The 14,340-nt window shown below is 41.4% G+C and overlaps 1 protein-coding gene across 4 annotated transcripts in view; it reads left to right on the top strand.

Moving 5' to 3' along the window:
* Nucleotides 1–5,507: 5,507 nt before the first annotated feature.
* Nucleotides 5,508–14,340, top strand: part of LOC306969977 (phosphatidylinositol-binding clathrin assembly protein-like) — a 43,419-nt gene continuing 34,586 nt past the window's right edge. For 2 of the 4 annotated variants that reach the window (XM_079565787.1, XM_079565786.1), the window contains exon 1: nucleotides 5,508–6,245. In XM_079565787.1, coding sequence (XP_079421913.1) covers nucleotides 6,116–6,245 — 130 coding nt within the window. In that variant the 5' untranslated portion in view covers nucleotides 5,508–6,115. The remainder of the gene's footprint in view (nucleotides 6,246–14,340) is intronic. The other 2 variants (XM_079565789.1, XM_079565788.1) reach the window with 1 other exon arrangement.

Here is a 14,340-nt window from a genome sequence, read left to right as displayed (position 1 = left end):
CATTAGTGTGTATTGGTTGCTCCGACCTGTAGGCAGCAAAGTTGCAATGGTGGTTTTCTGGCCAGAGACACCAGGGGGAGATGAAAGACCCCCCAATCATCCCATCAACACTTGTATTACCCCCAGAGGGACTACGGAAAGGATCTATTATGATAAACAAGTTACGTAGTACTGCTTTAATTCATCTCCAATTATTATTTTTTTTAATTCTTGTACCAGCCATAAAATGAAAATGGTCCTTGCACTGAAATGTAGAAATGATCAAATTCCAGAAGTTAAAGCCATCTGTAGTTAAATCCATCTGGGTCCAGTCAGACTGTACTGGACCCGTCTAAAGCTTGAAACCCTCAGTATTTGTATAGTGAAGGAGTAAACACTAGTGTGGCTCAGATAATGGCACTCTGGCATTTAAAGAGATGCTTCAATTGAATAGGCTTTTCAATTATAGATAAAAGCTTCAGGCCATTTGCACACAACCTTAATGAGAAACTGTAAACCGTCTTTTCAAGTTCTTCATGCCAACATGTTTTTGTTTTTGATAAATGTCCAGTTGCATTTATATGTTAGAGATGATAAACATTTCCGAACATGTTTGAAAAATCTACTTCAAGGTATAGCTGGTTTTATATGGAACTCCACAGAGAGAGACAGGATATTTCAATTGCAAAACTGATTTCTAAATCCCTGCATCCTTTGGGACGAACAGCAACCATTTAAATTCGGATTTCAATTAAATTTCAATGAATCTGGCAACAGAGAATCTTAGAACTGAGACGATAAAGTTTCTTGATTACAATGGCCATCGCCTCTACTAATTGTTAGCAATGGCCTCAGTTTCAGTGTTGGAGTGTCCTTTGTTTTGCAGTACGTATTCCGTTTGACTCCAGCCCTCCCTCTGTCAGCATTAGTTTAACTCCATGCTCCGCTCTGTCCCGTTGAAGGCAGTAACTCGGCCTGATCCCGCCTCGAGCTCTGTTTAAAATTCACTGTTTCAAATTATGCATCTGCTTTAGTGTTGACGGCGCGCTTTGATGTGTAATAACATGGACTGGAGCTGCAACTCTTTTTCAAACAGCGTTCAATGTACACAAAAGGCTGAGAAATAATTGAATTGTATAAGGTGTGATGCTGATTTACACGTCCACGTTAGAATTCATTATGCAATCTACATCTGCATCAAGAGCAGCTTCATTTGACAGAAAATACTACAAAAACACATTAACAGTGCTTTTCTGCCCGTACAATGTGTTATAGTATAGATCTAAATCTATAAAAACTAACCATAGTGGCACAGCACAGTAAAGTTTTCATAGTATCATGCCTGAGTCTCTTGCTGGAGTTTAGACTATAGGTACTCCCTTGGTTTTCTCATAGACCGTAATGAACCTAAAACATATATAAATAAACGTAATCAACTTCGCACTGTGCACGGTGTACCTGGGCCTAAAGAAGCTGAGACTCCACAACCCAACAGTGGAGTTGAAGATTTAACCTCTTAACCACCACCTGAACCGAGCACATCTTCTTGTGCCAGTTCTGCATTACTTAAATCGAAAAGCTTCTTGAAAGAAAAAGAGAAACTGAAGAAAATGTGTCTTGTTAAAGCAGGGGTTAGGAGGTTAACAAAAGTGACATTCTTGTGCTAATGCTAAAAAAAAAAAAAACATGAACCATGTCCGAGCATCCATCTAACAAGAGGTATACAGAATGAGGCAATAAATGGTAAAGTTAAAGGTTTTACTGTTCCTTCTTAGTCCTGTGTGAGTCAGCCCTGTGCATATGACAACTGAACTAAATATGTTTTGATGTAGTCTACTTATACTACATTCCTCGTCTCTTTCTTTTTTTTTCTATGACATACACTTTGAGCCTTTCATTTATACACCCAGGACAGTGAGGGTTCTGACGCGTTTTCAACAAAGATTTTTTAATGTCCATCCCTCTATCCATCCACCCACCCATCCATCCATCCATCCATCCATCCATCCATCCATCCATCCATCCCTCATCCATCCATCCATCCCTCCATCCATCCATCCCTCCATCCATCCCTCCATCCATCCCTCATCCATCCATCCATCCATCCATCCCTCATCCATCCATCCATCCATCCATCCATCCATCCATCCATCCACCCATCCCTCCATCCATCCCTCATCCATCCATCCATCCATCCATCCATCCATCCATCCATCCATCCATCCATCCATCCACCCATCCCTCCATCCATCCCTCATCCATCCATCCATCCATCCATCCATCCATCCATCCATCCATCCATCCCTCATCCCTCCATCCATCCCTCATCCATCCATCCATCCATCCATCCATCCATCCATCCATCCATCCATCCCTCATCCATCCATCCATCCATCCATCCCTCATCCATCCATCCATCCATCCATCCATCCATCCATCCATCCATCCCTCATCCATCCATCCATCCATCCATCCATCCCTCATCCATCCATCCATCCATCCATCCATCCATCCAGGGCACAAAGCCCCTGGCAACAGAGCCCCCAGGATCATTCGGGTGCTCAAACCCCTCCACCACATAAAGGTGGCGGTTCCAGGAGAGGATTATTTAATGTGTTAATGAAAATGTACAGGTATATAATAACAGCATGGCTGTAACACTACAACCTGATCTCAACAATGTAAGAGATTTCATTTCCTTATCGCTCTCTGATAGGCTCTGTATGTAGCTCCTTATCGCTCTCTGATAGGCTCTGTATGTAGCATGTGCCATTGCTGAGGTTGCACAGTTCATCGGTTCTTTACGGTTGAGAAAGCTTTAATTCATCTACATCAAAGAGTCAAAACATGCAACAAAATTCTTCCACGGATCAAACTGTATCAGCGGTATTAACTTTCCTCAAGCTAGTATCTTAAAGCGTTAGTGACCACCGCTGCATGATGATGTATTATATGACGAATGGTGGCTGGTTGTAAAGAAAGGCAAGCTCTGTTCTCAGTGTGGACTGGACCATGTAATGTCCATCTGAGGCAGTGGGGGTGCTGTGAAAGGATTAAATTACCCTGTTTGTATGGATGCTACAACCACCACTGGCAATAATAAGCAAAGAAAAACATCCCTATTATTGTTTTGGATTGCTTGCATACGTTTGTCATCTACTAAGAGCTGAATAAACAGGCTAACTTCTACACACCAAATATGTTTCTAAAAATCTGACGACGAGATAGAAGAGATTGAATTCGAAATTTTTCACTGCATGCAATGACTGCAACTTGGTCTACAGTTGAAGCTATTTTGGCTATTTATCAGTAAAAAACAAAGGAGTCCCGAAGGCGCGCACAAATGAAAGGCAATTCGCTGTTATAACATATTTTCCTTTGGCTTTCCCTTCTCTCCTATTCTTATTTTTTGAAGATGTGATTAATTAATTTCCAGAGGCCCACAGAGACAGTGTGACACAATTATCAGGTAAAATCTACTTACAATTTTAATCTTCGTGGAGATATTAATTTAATGTGAACTAATTACTGGCTGTAGCTGACATTTAATTATAATAAGTGGGTTTATGGTGTGCTCATACTTTCACATTGGACAGGGGCATGAGGATAATGTTACGTCCCGATGGTAAAGCACTGTTTAAATTATTCCTTGAAGCGAATGGCACATCTGCTGCTTATTGTTAATGTCATTCAGAACGTCTGTCCAAGTCTTGTTTCCCATAATCAGCATAAAATGATATATACACATGTGATTAGGAAACAACTGAAGTGCTACAATATTGCGAAACACCACCGTCTCTGTATTACTGGACCACTTTTAAGATATAGTACATTACAACATTTTTCACAAACACGGCAGGTTTTGGATGCATAAATCAACAATATTGCATCTTCACCTGTGAATTGCACATTCTAGATTTTTCGGAGGTCCAGGGCAAGTTAATGTTGGTACATTATATGATCAACAACAGGAGGTGTGTGTGCAGTACATTTATTTTCAGAGATGGGTAGAGTTGCCAAAACATTCACACAAGTAACTTACTCAAGTGCGAGAAGTGGCCCCAAAAAAACTCAAGTACAAGTTATTAAGTAATTGGTGAAAATGTTACGTGTTACTGTGAGTACTGGGTAACTGAGTAAGTAAGTGAAATTGTACAACAAATTAGTGTTCAGGTGTTAGTCCTGAGCCGCTGCAACTCTGAGCATTGACACTGTCAGGCCAACCTGACCAGCATGTTTTTGGCGGTAGAGAAAGCTGTAACACCTGGAGGTAACCTGGCAGCCACCTTTAGTGCTCCTCTGATCCTCTGAAATGGTGCAGCGCCTCCTGGGTTTGTCCCTGTTTCAGAGCGTGGTGTCCTGCACTGGTCAGCTCCTCCTCCCTCCTCCTTTTCCTTTCTCTTCCTCCTGCGCAGCTCCCTCCGCTACATACTGTAACAGTCTTTCCCCATCTTCTTCTCCTTTGTCCCCTCCGTGTTTCCTGTAGCTGTGGGGGGCTCTTGGTGCCTGTTCTGCCTTTCAGAAGAAATTTTCTAGGTCTCAAATGTCTTTAGCTCATAAGCTAGCTGTTTGTTTACTTTTAAAAAGATGCTTTCTTCAGGACCATTATAGACTCTATACTAAAAAAAGAAAGCAAAAATCCGCCCATCACCTCAAAAAGACATCAAGACGTACAAAAAGCATCCAACAAAACAGTGTGGAACACAGAAACCACAAATCCAGTTAGCAGAAAACGGCAAAAAACGCTGCTGTACCAAAAGAGAGAGGGAGGTTGCTGCCTGTTTACATGTCGCCAAGTATGATGTACGTTTCAGATGCGACATAAATTATGAGAAGCAAAACTCGTTATAATGTGAAAATCCTAATGTTTCCAGAGAAAATTACGGAAAAATGCATAAAAATATATATTTCTTAAGAAAAAGGAGCACAAAACACAAACTACATGCAGCCTATTTTAGGTTCACATGACGAAATCATTTAATTTTCTAATTTTCTGCTGCTATAGCTGATTTACAACAAGTTGCAATCGGAATATAGGCTACTAATTTAAATCGTAATGGTACTGAAATTATTAAAAAATAAAAATAATAAGACGGTGAAGAGAGCACCCCAAAATAAAGCCACAAGTATGATTTATGGTTGTAAAAGTACTGTGTATAGCCTATACAAAAAATAAATAAATAAATAAAAACATCCAGGGCATCCCCAAACATAATAAAATATATAATTTATTACAACAAACGTGCACTCCTTTCATCCGCACAGGGTAGTATTTGACATTAGGCTATCACACAGGCTACCTCCATTACAACCCTCCCTCTCTCTGTAGCCTATCTCCCTCACAGTGAACCAGCTGCTGCTTCTCTCTCTCCCTTTCACCGCTTTCCATCAAAAGAGGGCATCCTTCGGCTTTAAGATCCCCTCCCAGGACACGACAAGTGCTGCCCAATGGCACCGCGCTCCGAGTCACCTGATTTCATGCACTGCCATTTTACACACGCCCCCCTCCCCCCCACCCTCCCCTCACACATACACACATAGGCGCACACTCAACTTTCACAGGAAAACGGGGGGGGGTGAGAGAAGAGACCGAAATATACACCCTCCTTTTTTTTTTCTTCCGTAGGTCCTTTGCCTTTGACCGCAGCCGGCGTTTGCAGTGTGGTGCGCACGGGTTTGTGGGATGCGATGACAGAAGAGAAGAAGGCACAGGAGGACAATGCCTTTTTATATATTTGCCAAATGAAGATGCTGGCTGCGTAGACTTGTGCCATATTGGGATATCCTTTTCTTTTCTTTTTTTTAAAAACAAATCAGGGATAGATGTACTGTAGCTGCTTGTATGTCTTTTCTATCACCGCGTCTTTTTCCTCCAAATGCCTTCGACATACGAAATGGACGCTCGGATTTGATCTCTAGACTCTATGAATCCATCTGGCAGATCGTAGACCGGAGCAGCCCGAGCTCGTAAAGACATTTTTTCTTTTCTTTTTTTTTTTTTTGTGATCGCCCTCTCCTCCAACCTCTCCACCTCCACACCCCGGACATCCTCTCTCCTCTCTTGCCTCCTCTTCAGGGGCCCGTGTGCGCGTGAGAGACAAGAGTAGTGAGTGTGAGAGAAAAAAAAAAAAAAAAGATGTCGGGACAGTCATTGACGGACCGTATCGCCGCCGCGCACCACAGCATGACCGGCTCCGCGATCAGCAAAGCGGTGTGCAAGGCCACGACGCACGAAGTCAGCGCGCCCAAGAAGAAACACCTTGACTGTAGGTTAAAGCACACACACACACACACACACACACACACGCGCGCGCGCACACACATTGTAGCCTATATAACCCAATAACCACTGAGTCCATTCAGGCTAATTACGCGCCATTGCATTCCCATGGACGGGATGATAGGATGTACCGTAATAGTAAAGCCACAAAAGCGGTACTGTATAGCAAGTGTTTCCTATGCGTGTGCGTGTCATCCGGGGGAAATTAGGCCACCCCGCTATAGGCTAATCATATTGCGAGCGGCAGCCGTACAATGTAAAGGCCCCTAATGTATCTATTATTTACGCAGCGGTTCTTGACTGGAGAGACACCCTTGGTACTTAGTGTCCTCTTTCTGCGCCGGTATCCCCCCCCCCCCCCCCTCACCCCCCCGTCTCTCCACATCCATGACAAGGCTCGTGTTGTCCTTAAAGAGTCAATAAAACAGGCGTTGTCAAAACCTATACATGTTCACGTATACGGGGCCATAAATAGTGTCAGAGCATCCCTTTATCCATGAGCTGCCTGCACATGCCCTGAGAGCGAGAGGGGCGCCCAGAGGAGCGCCCATCCACGCTAACACTGTGTGGTTGTTTCCCCCCCAAGCTTCTGAATAATGTATTATAAGCCACAAATAAGTCCTAATTTATGACCCAATTCACTCTGGTCGTCACTCTGCCTGTGCCATTTGCGAGGATAGTTGGAAAAGAGAGCTACATTTTAGATGGACTTTGAAAATAGGATTTGACTTTGACCATTAGTTACTATTGATGTCGAAAAGTCAATTAACCAAATGTGGATGGAGAATTGCTTTTTTCCCCTTTGCTTCTGTTTAATTGTGTTGGTCTGGTTTCAGCATATTGCATCTAATTCAGCATAAAAATTAATTCATTTTTGCAATGGTAGTTGAGAAGGGCTACTCCTTTGTAAGCGAAGAGCCGATGTGAATCTGAGTGCATTGTTCTTGGACTTATTTGACCTCATCCAATTCTTCCTCTGACTCTCTGGCTGAAATGTTTTGTTTAGTCGAGTATGCTATATGTTTTTAATTATGTTGGATCTATATACTGTTAGTCACTTAGGTCAATGGTACTAAATAATGGTGCTAAATGGGCCCCTGAAAGCTGCCAATCAAAATTGATATATTTTATCTTGTAAAGATGCATTAAAGGTGGGCCCGAGCTTCACCCCTGACTTTGGTAGATCAGGTAAAGGTTAAGAAGTCACCGATGATGTGGTTCAGCGGCTTGAGCACAGACATCCTCATGACCTTTTCTTAACCTTTGATGAGCACTAGTTCCTGATTTTGTATAGAGCAAACAGAGTTGTAAAGAGGCGAGGAATTTGTCATTATTCATACTGCATGGTTCATTAACTTGGCACTTGTATTTGCTTTTGACAAAGTCACTTAGGTTGTGTTGACAACGTTGTCAAATTTGATTTCAGTCTCAGATGAAGGGCAGGGGCTTATATAAATATAGTGGTAAGGAAAATAAATCTTTTGGGTCCACATACTTGGCTTTTGCTGCTTTAAGTTCTTTCCTTATCTCATGTTGGTTTTTATATTAGCCATATTGTAAAATGACAATTAAAAGGCAATTTCAAACTTAATGAATCCTGTTCTCCACATTTATTTTTGGCTATAGGCTACTTAGAATACAGTGTCACGTCAATTGACTGTGTTATATCACAATTACTCCATATTTTGGTGTTCGACTTCAAGGTTACTGTGGCCGATATGCAAAATGAGAAATAATAATAAGACAATTAACATACTTCTACTGCTACTACTAATAATTATACATTTTATTTATATAACATTTATATTACCACTACTTGATGGTATTTGTGGTGAACTTACACAGAACTTTAAAATGAAAAATGGCGGCGTTATCGTTTACATAAAAGCATTTGGATTTTTTCCCCCCAACACATTATAAAATGAGACATACTTTATTTTCTATGTTCCTCCTTCTTATAGGCTATGTGTGCTTTGGACAGGCAATCTCATTGATTCCCTTCACTCTGCATTGATCATGTGAAGTCATTAAAGCGCTGTAGAAAAACCACCAAACCAAATAATGACTGGTTTATCTGAATGTGAAGTGTCCTCCCCGTCCTCATGGTGTAGGCTGTGTAATTGCTAGTTTCTTGTTTCCAGACATCAATAATTACCACCAAGCACTTATTCAATCACCCACAATTGCCTCCTCCTTGTATTGTTGCTAAACCGTGGGCTATACCTCAAAATTGAATCAGTTCGTACAGAAACGCAAGCGGAGGAATGCACTGCCCACTAACGCTTTATGTGGATGGCATTGAACCTGGACAGGTTCGCAAAAAAAAAGGTTTTCGTGCTTTCAAATAACAAGTCTTTTCTTCAACAAGGCGTCTCAACCATGTTAGGAGAGAGAGCGTCTATTGAATGTGACTGGACGAGACAGTCAAGACAGTTATGTGTTTAACACCTGTGTACTGTAATAAAATCATACCTTTTGAATTAATATCAATGTCCTTATCAGTGTTAAAAACACTGATAAGGACTACATGCATTTAGTAGTAGTAGCGGAACCCTTGGTGAGACGTAGTAGTAGTAGAAGTAGTAGTAGTAGTAGTAGTAGTAGTAGTCGTAGTAGTCGTAGAAGTAGTTTAATACATTTCGATTACTATTACTAATTGTCCTTCTGATACACTGACCGAATAATAAAACAACAACATGGCTAATTAATCATTCTCAGTGTTACATTATGCCAGCTATAGTGTCAGTAGTAGTTGTACTATCAGTAATTGTAGTAGTAGTAGTAGTAGAAGAATAGTTGGAGTACAGCACTCTTGGAGTACATTATTTCTTGCCAGAATAAAGCAAACGGATATAAAGACTAGCCTCAAAATGTCAATCATTATCACTACATTACACAAAGGCCGCTCGAGTGTCAGTATTATTATAGATTGTGCGTTTAAAGTAGTAGAAGTAGTAGCAGATGCAGTACTGGTAGTGGTGGTGGCAGTGACTTTTACTTGGGTACATTCTTTGATTATTTAGGGTTGTAGGAAACAGAAAGACAGACAGACAGACAAAAAACTACGACTGTATAGTAGTAGTAGTAGTAGTAGTAGTAGTAGTAGTAGTAGTGGTAGCAGTGGTGATGGGATAGTGGAAGTTACTTCAACTTGAGTACATACTATTTCTTGTTGTTAATAGCGGACACACAGCTAATAACCTTAAAATGGCTACTTATTAATTTGGATCAGTAGTATTCAGAGTAAGAGCCTTTACAGTGGTAGTAGGGTTAGTCGTGAAAGTACTTTTACTTGAGTACATATCGTATTTAGTTCCTGTGGTGGATAGGAAGCAGACAGAAAGGCAAAACCTCAAAATGGCTAATCAATAATTCCCAAAGCTCCAGTCCCCGCCCACACAGACACCCGGCCAGTCGAGCGTCAGACAGGGAGTTTGGCATCGGATCACTCAGTCAGCAGAAAGGCATGCTGGGAAATCTGGGTCCTTTCCCACTGAATCTGCTACTGTCGGCTCAGTGCATCCACATTAGCTGCGTGACAGAGAAAGCCTGTGAAAGCGTTGGCGTGTTTTGGCAGGAGACATCCGGAGAGGTGTCCAAGCAGGTTCAAAATAAGGTTAGGGATCTGGATGCTGAGGCTATCATTACATGAAATATTACTACATTATTGCAAGGGTTGCTTGCTGTGGCTGTATTTGTAATATGCCAACAAGACGGAAAAAGGCAGCATACAATATGGCCATTGAAGCACACTGATGAGTACTACATTTGCACCTTTGAAAACATTTGTCCTTCAAAGTAACATGTTTGCTGGACCAGTAAGAAAAAAAGAAAGTGAACTAGGACGACGTGTGGAGGATTCATGTAAGATCAGCCAAGGTCTATGACTGGATTGGACTAGGACTAAAACTTGACCTCTATTTAATCAATCTGTTAAACGACTGTGGCGTCACATTCGGGTGCTGGAAACTGCTGCTCACAATGGGACGTATGGGACGCAACGGTCACAACCACGTCACGCTGCATGTGTGCGTTGATAGGCTAAGATCGGCAAGTAATTACGTGGTTTCATTTGAACGATAAGGACATAGTGGGTTTGGGTCTAAAACAACATTTAATTTCAAACAGCAGCCCTTCACAGATTTACTGATGTAATCAAACAGAGAAGTACTTTTAAAATCAACGAGACAGATATATATATAAAAGAAACAATGGAGCCAATAAAATCCAAATATCCAAAAGTCCAACGGTCGACAGATGGATTGTTACCAGGCGTCCCTTGTTCTTAAACCTTCCTTGTGCAAAAAAAAGGAAGAAAAAAATCAAACTAAAGCCATTGTGGGCCAACCTGACCAGCGTGTTTTTGGAGGTAGGGGGAAACCGGAGTACCCTGAGGAAACCTGGCTGCCTGCCTTCAGTGCCCCTCTGGCTTCTGGGTTTGTCCCTGTTTCAGAGCGTGGTGTCCCACACTGGTCAGCTCCTCCACCTCCCCCTTCCCCCTGCACAGCTCCCTCCGTTCTCGCCTCCTCTTGCTCCTTCTCAGCTTCCTCTTTGTCCTCCACCTTCTCCCCTGACACCATTCTTCACCTGAGAATCACCTGGGAAACTCTGCCTTACAGTTGAGAGTTTCAGTCTTCAGTGAACGTACATTAGCCTGAACAATAGTGACAGAATGCTTGCCCAGATACCTCCCTTTTTTGTTTCCTGTATCACCTCTTGTGACACCTCCACAGAAGAGGAAATCTGTGGATTTTCAGGTCTCAAATGCCGCTCAAAGACCTTTAGATCATCAGCTGGCTGTTTGCAATGGCTTTTTACAAAGATTTTCATCAGGTCTTTCAGAACGTGTACACACAGCAAACTAGGCCAAGTCCATTTGTCCAACCAGCGAAGACACTTTACAGAGAAAGGTTTCAAAATCTATGGATATATGACTTATTATTACTAATGGATCAAAGAGCCCGGGATGTTCTGATCTTTGTACAACCTTGAACAATTCATTACACTGAAGCACTGGCAATACACATGTGCAACTGTGAACGTTTACTTCTCTAGTCCACTTAAAGACCAAGGAAATATATTGAGCATTTATTTAAAGGAAGAAGATGTTCTGGTTTGTTCTTGTACAAGTTGTTTAGCCAATCTTAAGAGAAATCCATAATATATTTTATGCTGGATTACATTCAACACCTTGCTTTTACGTACTGTATCCTGTCAATACACAGTACGTGTGTTATTTGTTAATACATCTACAGGATCCATTTGATATCTTAGCTGTTCAGATGGCCGTCTAATGTAAACATAACTCACTGATAAACTCCTTGTCTGGCAGAAAATCTAAATTTGCATTCTGTCACAGGTGGATCATGTCGTCTGTTTCCCTCCCCTAAAACCATACTGTCTCTAAACTGCAGTGGTGTGAGTGCAGAGAGAGAGAGAGAGAGAGAAATCTGAAAATAGAAAAGCCCGGCGGGAGCGTTTACATGACAAATTTTCATCTGTCAGATAGATTACAAAAAGGCCTAAGCCACAAGTCTCAAGGACAATAAACTTTCTACTGTGAGTGCGGCTGTGCATTCCCTTAAACAAGCATTCTTTGTGTCCAAATCTGGTTTCAACCCTGAGTTTGAGTGCAATAAAGATGTCAATCACTGAGCAACCACCTAGACATTGCTATTTCCATACAACTTAGACGAAAAATACAGAGTCCTTGTACTTGATGTACTTCTTTCTCTATTAAAAAAGCTATGGATTCTTTGTTAATGAGCTCCCGAACTGATCCGCCTCTCCCCTTTCATGATTTGGGATTTTAGTGAGGAATAAGGTTGCAGAGATTAAGATGACAAAGTACATTTGTGTACTGTATGAGAAGTAGAAATTACTTCATAACGACGGTGCTTCTAAGATGAATTTAAAGTGGTAGTCGCTGTCAAAGTTGGATGAAAGTGAGTGTAAAACAAGGCCATGGCCATGCATAATAAACTGCTCATTTTGACTTCTGAGATCCATTGAAGAGACATTATGTAACTATAAAGGAATCGAATAACTTACCTTCTCTTAGTTATTCTGAACATATTCCATTTATTTTAGTACTACGGAGAGAAACCCGAACAATTTGTGCATCAGTTTGGTATTGTCCATTGCTACCTTTGTGTCAGTGTTTCCATCTAGGACTAGAAAACTTGCCCTTATCCTTATAACAGGATGTCAGTGTTTTCAGGACAATTGAAGACATTATTTGAACCTCTCTATCTGTGTATCACAACTGGATGCTATACAGAGTACTATGATTAGACAGGTTTTTGAGGTGTAAGTGCTTGGCTAAATGTAGCTATCATTGTAAGGCTAAGTTATGATACAGTATTTCCTCAATCTATGTCGATTTTGATTTGAGACCAAAAGTTCCCTGCCGATAATTAAGCCTGACCAAAGCGTAGATTGTGATTGGATTTAAACTTGCCTTGATTAATCGCACAGCCTAACATCATTGCACTATATGTATCAAAGGCATTGGGATAATTCAACTACTGCTTAGAGAAGTTCAACCCACTCGACGCAATCACCTTAACTGCGGTTGTTTGAAGACAATACATCACCGCATATAGCCGCATGAATGTGACAGCGCCTGCTATAATCTCCTCCTAATGCTGCACTATCTCAATACTCTCTGATTGTAATGACAGGCTCGGAGCTAAATGCACCATGAAACAAATATCTATCTCCTTCTTGGGCAATGATTTTAATTTTATTGACATGGATTGCACATGGTGTATGTCCTTACTTTACCTTCAGGTTAAACCAGGATCTGGAGAAGAATAAGCTGAATATGGCATGTCTTTTGTGATAATAGCAGGGTACATAACTACCTTCCTGGGACTGACAGGTGAAGCAGAGCTAAATCGATCTAACGCTACAATGCTACAAGACAGAAATTATAATGAGGCACTGGTTATTAGCAGAGGCTCATCAGTGTGGATCAAAATGGCTGCACCTAAAGCTGATGAGGGGAGATAATATGGTGCCTATGGAGCATTGCGAGCACAAGTAACATATTAATCAGTGTGTGCGTCTTAGCAGTTCAGTGGAAGCATAACCACAATGTGCATATTCTATAGCTGTTGTGCACTAAACAAAACATGTATAAAATGGTGTTTTAATCAAATATGGGACTAAACACACTTCTGTATCTGAGCTCACACATGACCTGAAAGACAAAGCTCTTGTATTAGCTACATATTGTAAGCCAGGAGTCTCCAATCTTTTCACGCAATGAGGTAATTATATGAAACAAAAGCGACAAAGAGCGACTTATGCTTAAAAAAGGTTTGTCTAATTATCCTATTTCAACAAAAATGATTATAATTTTGTGCTCATACTCTACTTTATGAACCTAAAAGTTTGCAGATTCTGTCCAAAATGTTCAGCACCAAAGAAAATGTATCTAAAACGTGACTTATCAAGCCTTGGGCGACCGACCAAGAAATGGCTGAAGAGATCCCGGTTATAAGCCTTTGGGCTTTTCCCATAATTATGAAAATGTGAATATTTGGTTAATAAGATGTGCAATCAATAATCAAATGAGATCAAATCAAATAAGATCAATAAGTTAATCAAGGACAAGGTTCCGATAGATGACGTGCTTAGTGAATGTCTCAGGCAATGGGGAGCTGGAGGTTCCGTCATTGGAGGACAAGCCCCTATAACGGATGTACCACCGAAACATAACTGAAGTGGTGGATATCAAGAAATCCTACCAATGGCTAGACAGAGCCGGACTGAAGGACAGCACAGAGACTCATCATGGCCACACAGGAGCAGGCCTTGAGGACCAGAGCAATAGAGGCCCAGATCTATCAAACCAGACAAGACCCCAGGTGTAGACTGTGCAAAGAGGCCCCTGAGACAATCCAGCACATAACTGCAGGGTGTAAGATGTTGGCAGGAAAAGCTTGCATGGAGCGCCATAACCAAGTGGCTGGTATAGTGTACAGGAACATCTGTGCAGAGTATGGGCTGGAAACCCCAAGGTCAAAGTGGGAAACACCTCCAAAGGTGGTTGAGAATGACGGAGCAAAGAAATA

The sequence above is a fragment of the Gobius niger genome (genome assembly GCF_951799975.1).
Source record: "Gobius niger genome assembly, chromosome: 11".
Classification (NCBI taxonomy): Eukaryota; Metazoa; Chordata; class Actinopteri; order Gobiiformes; family Gobiidae; genus Gobius; species Gobius niger.
Note: the sequence above shows the minus strand (reverse complement) of the source record. Positions and strands in the feature narration are given on the sequence as shown.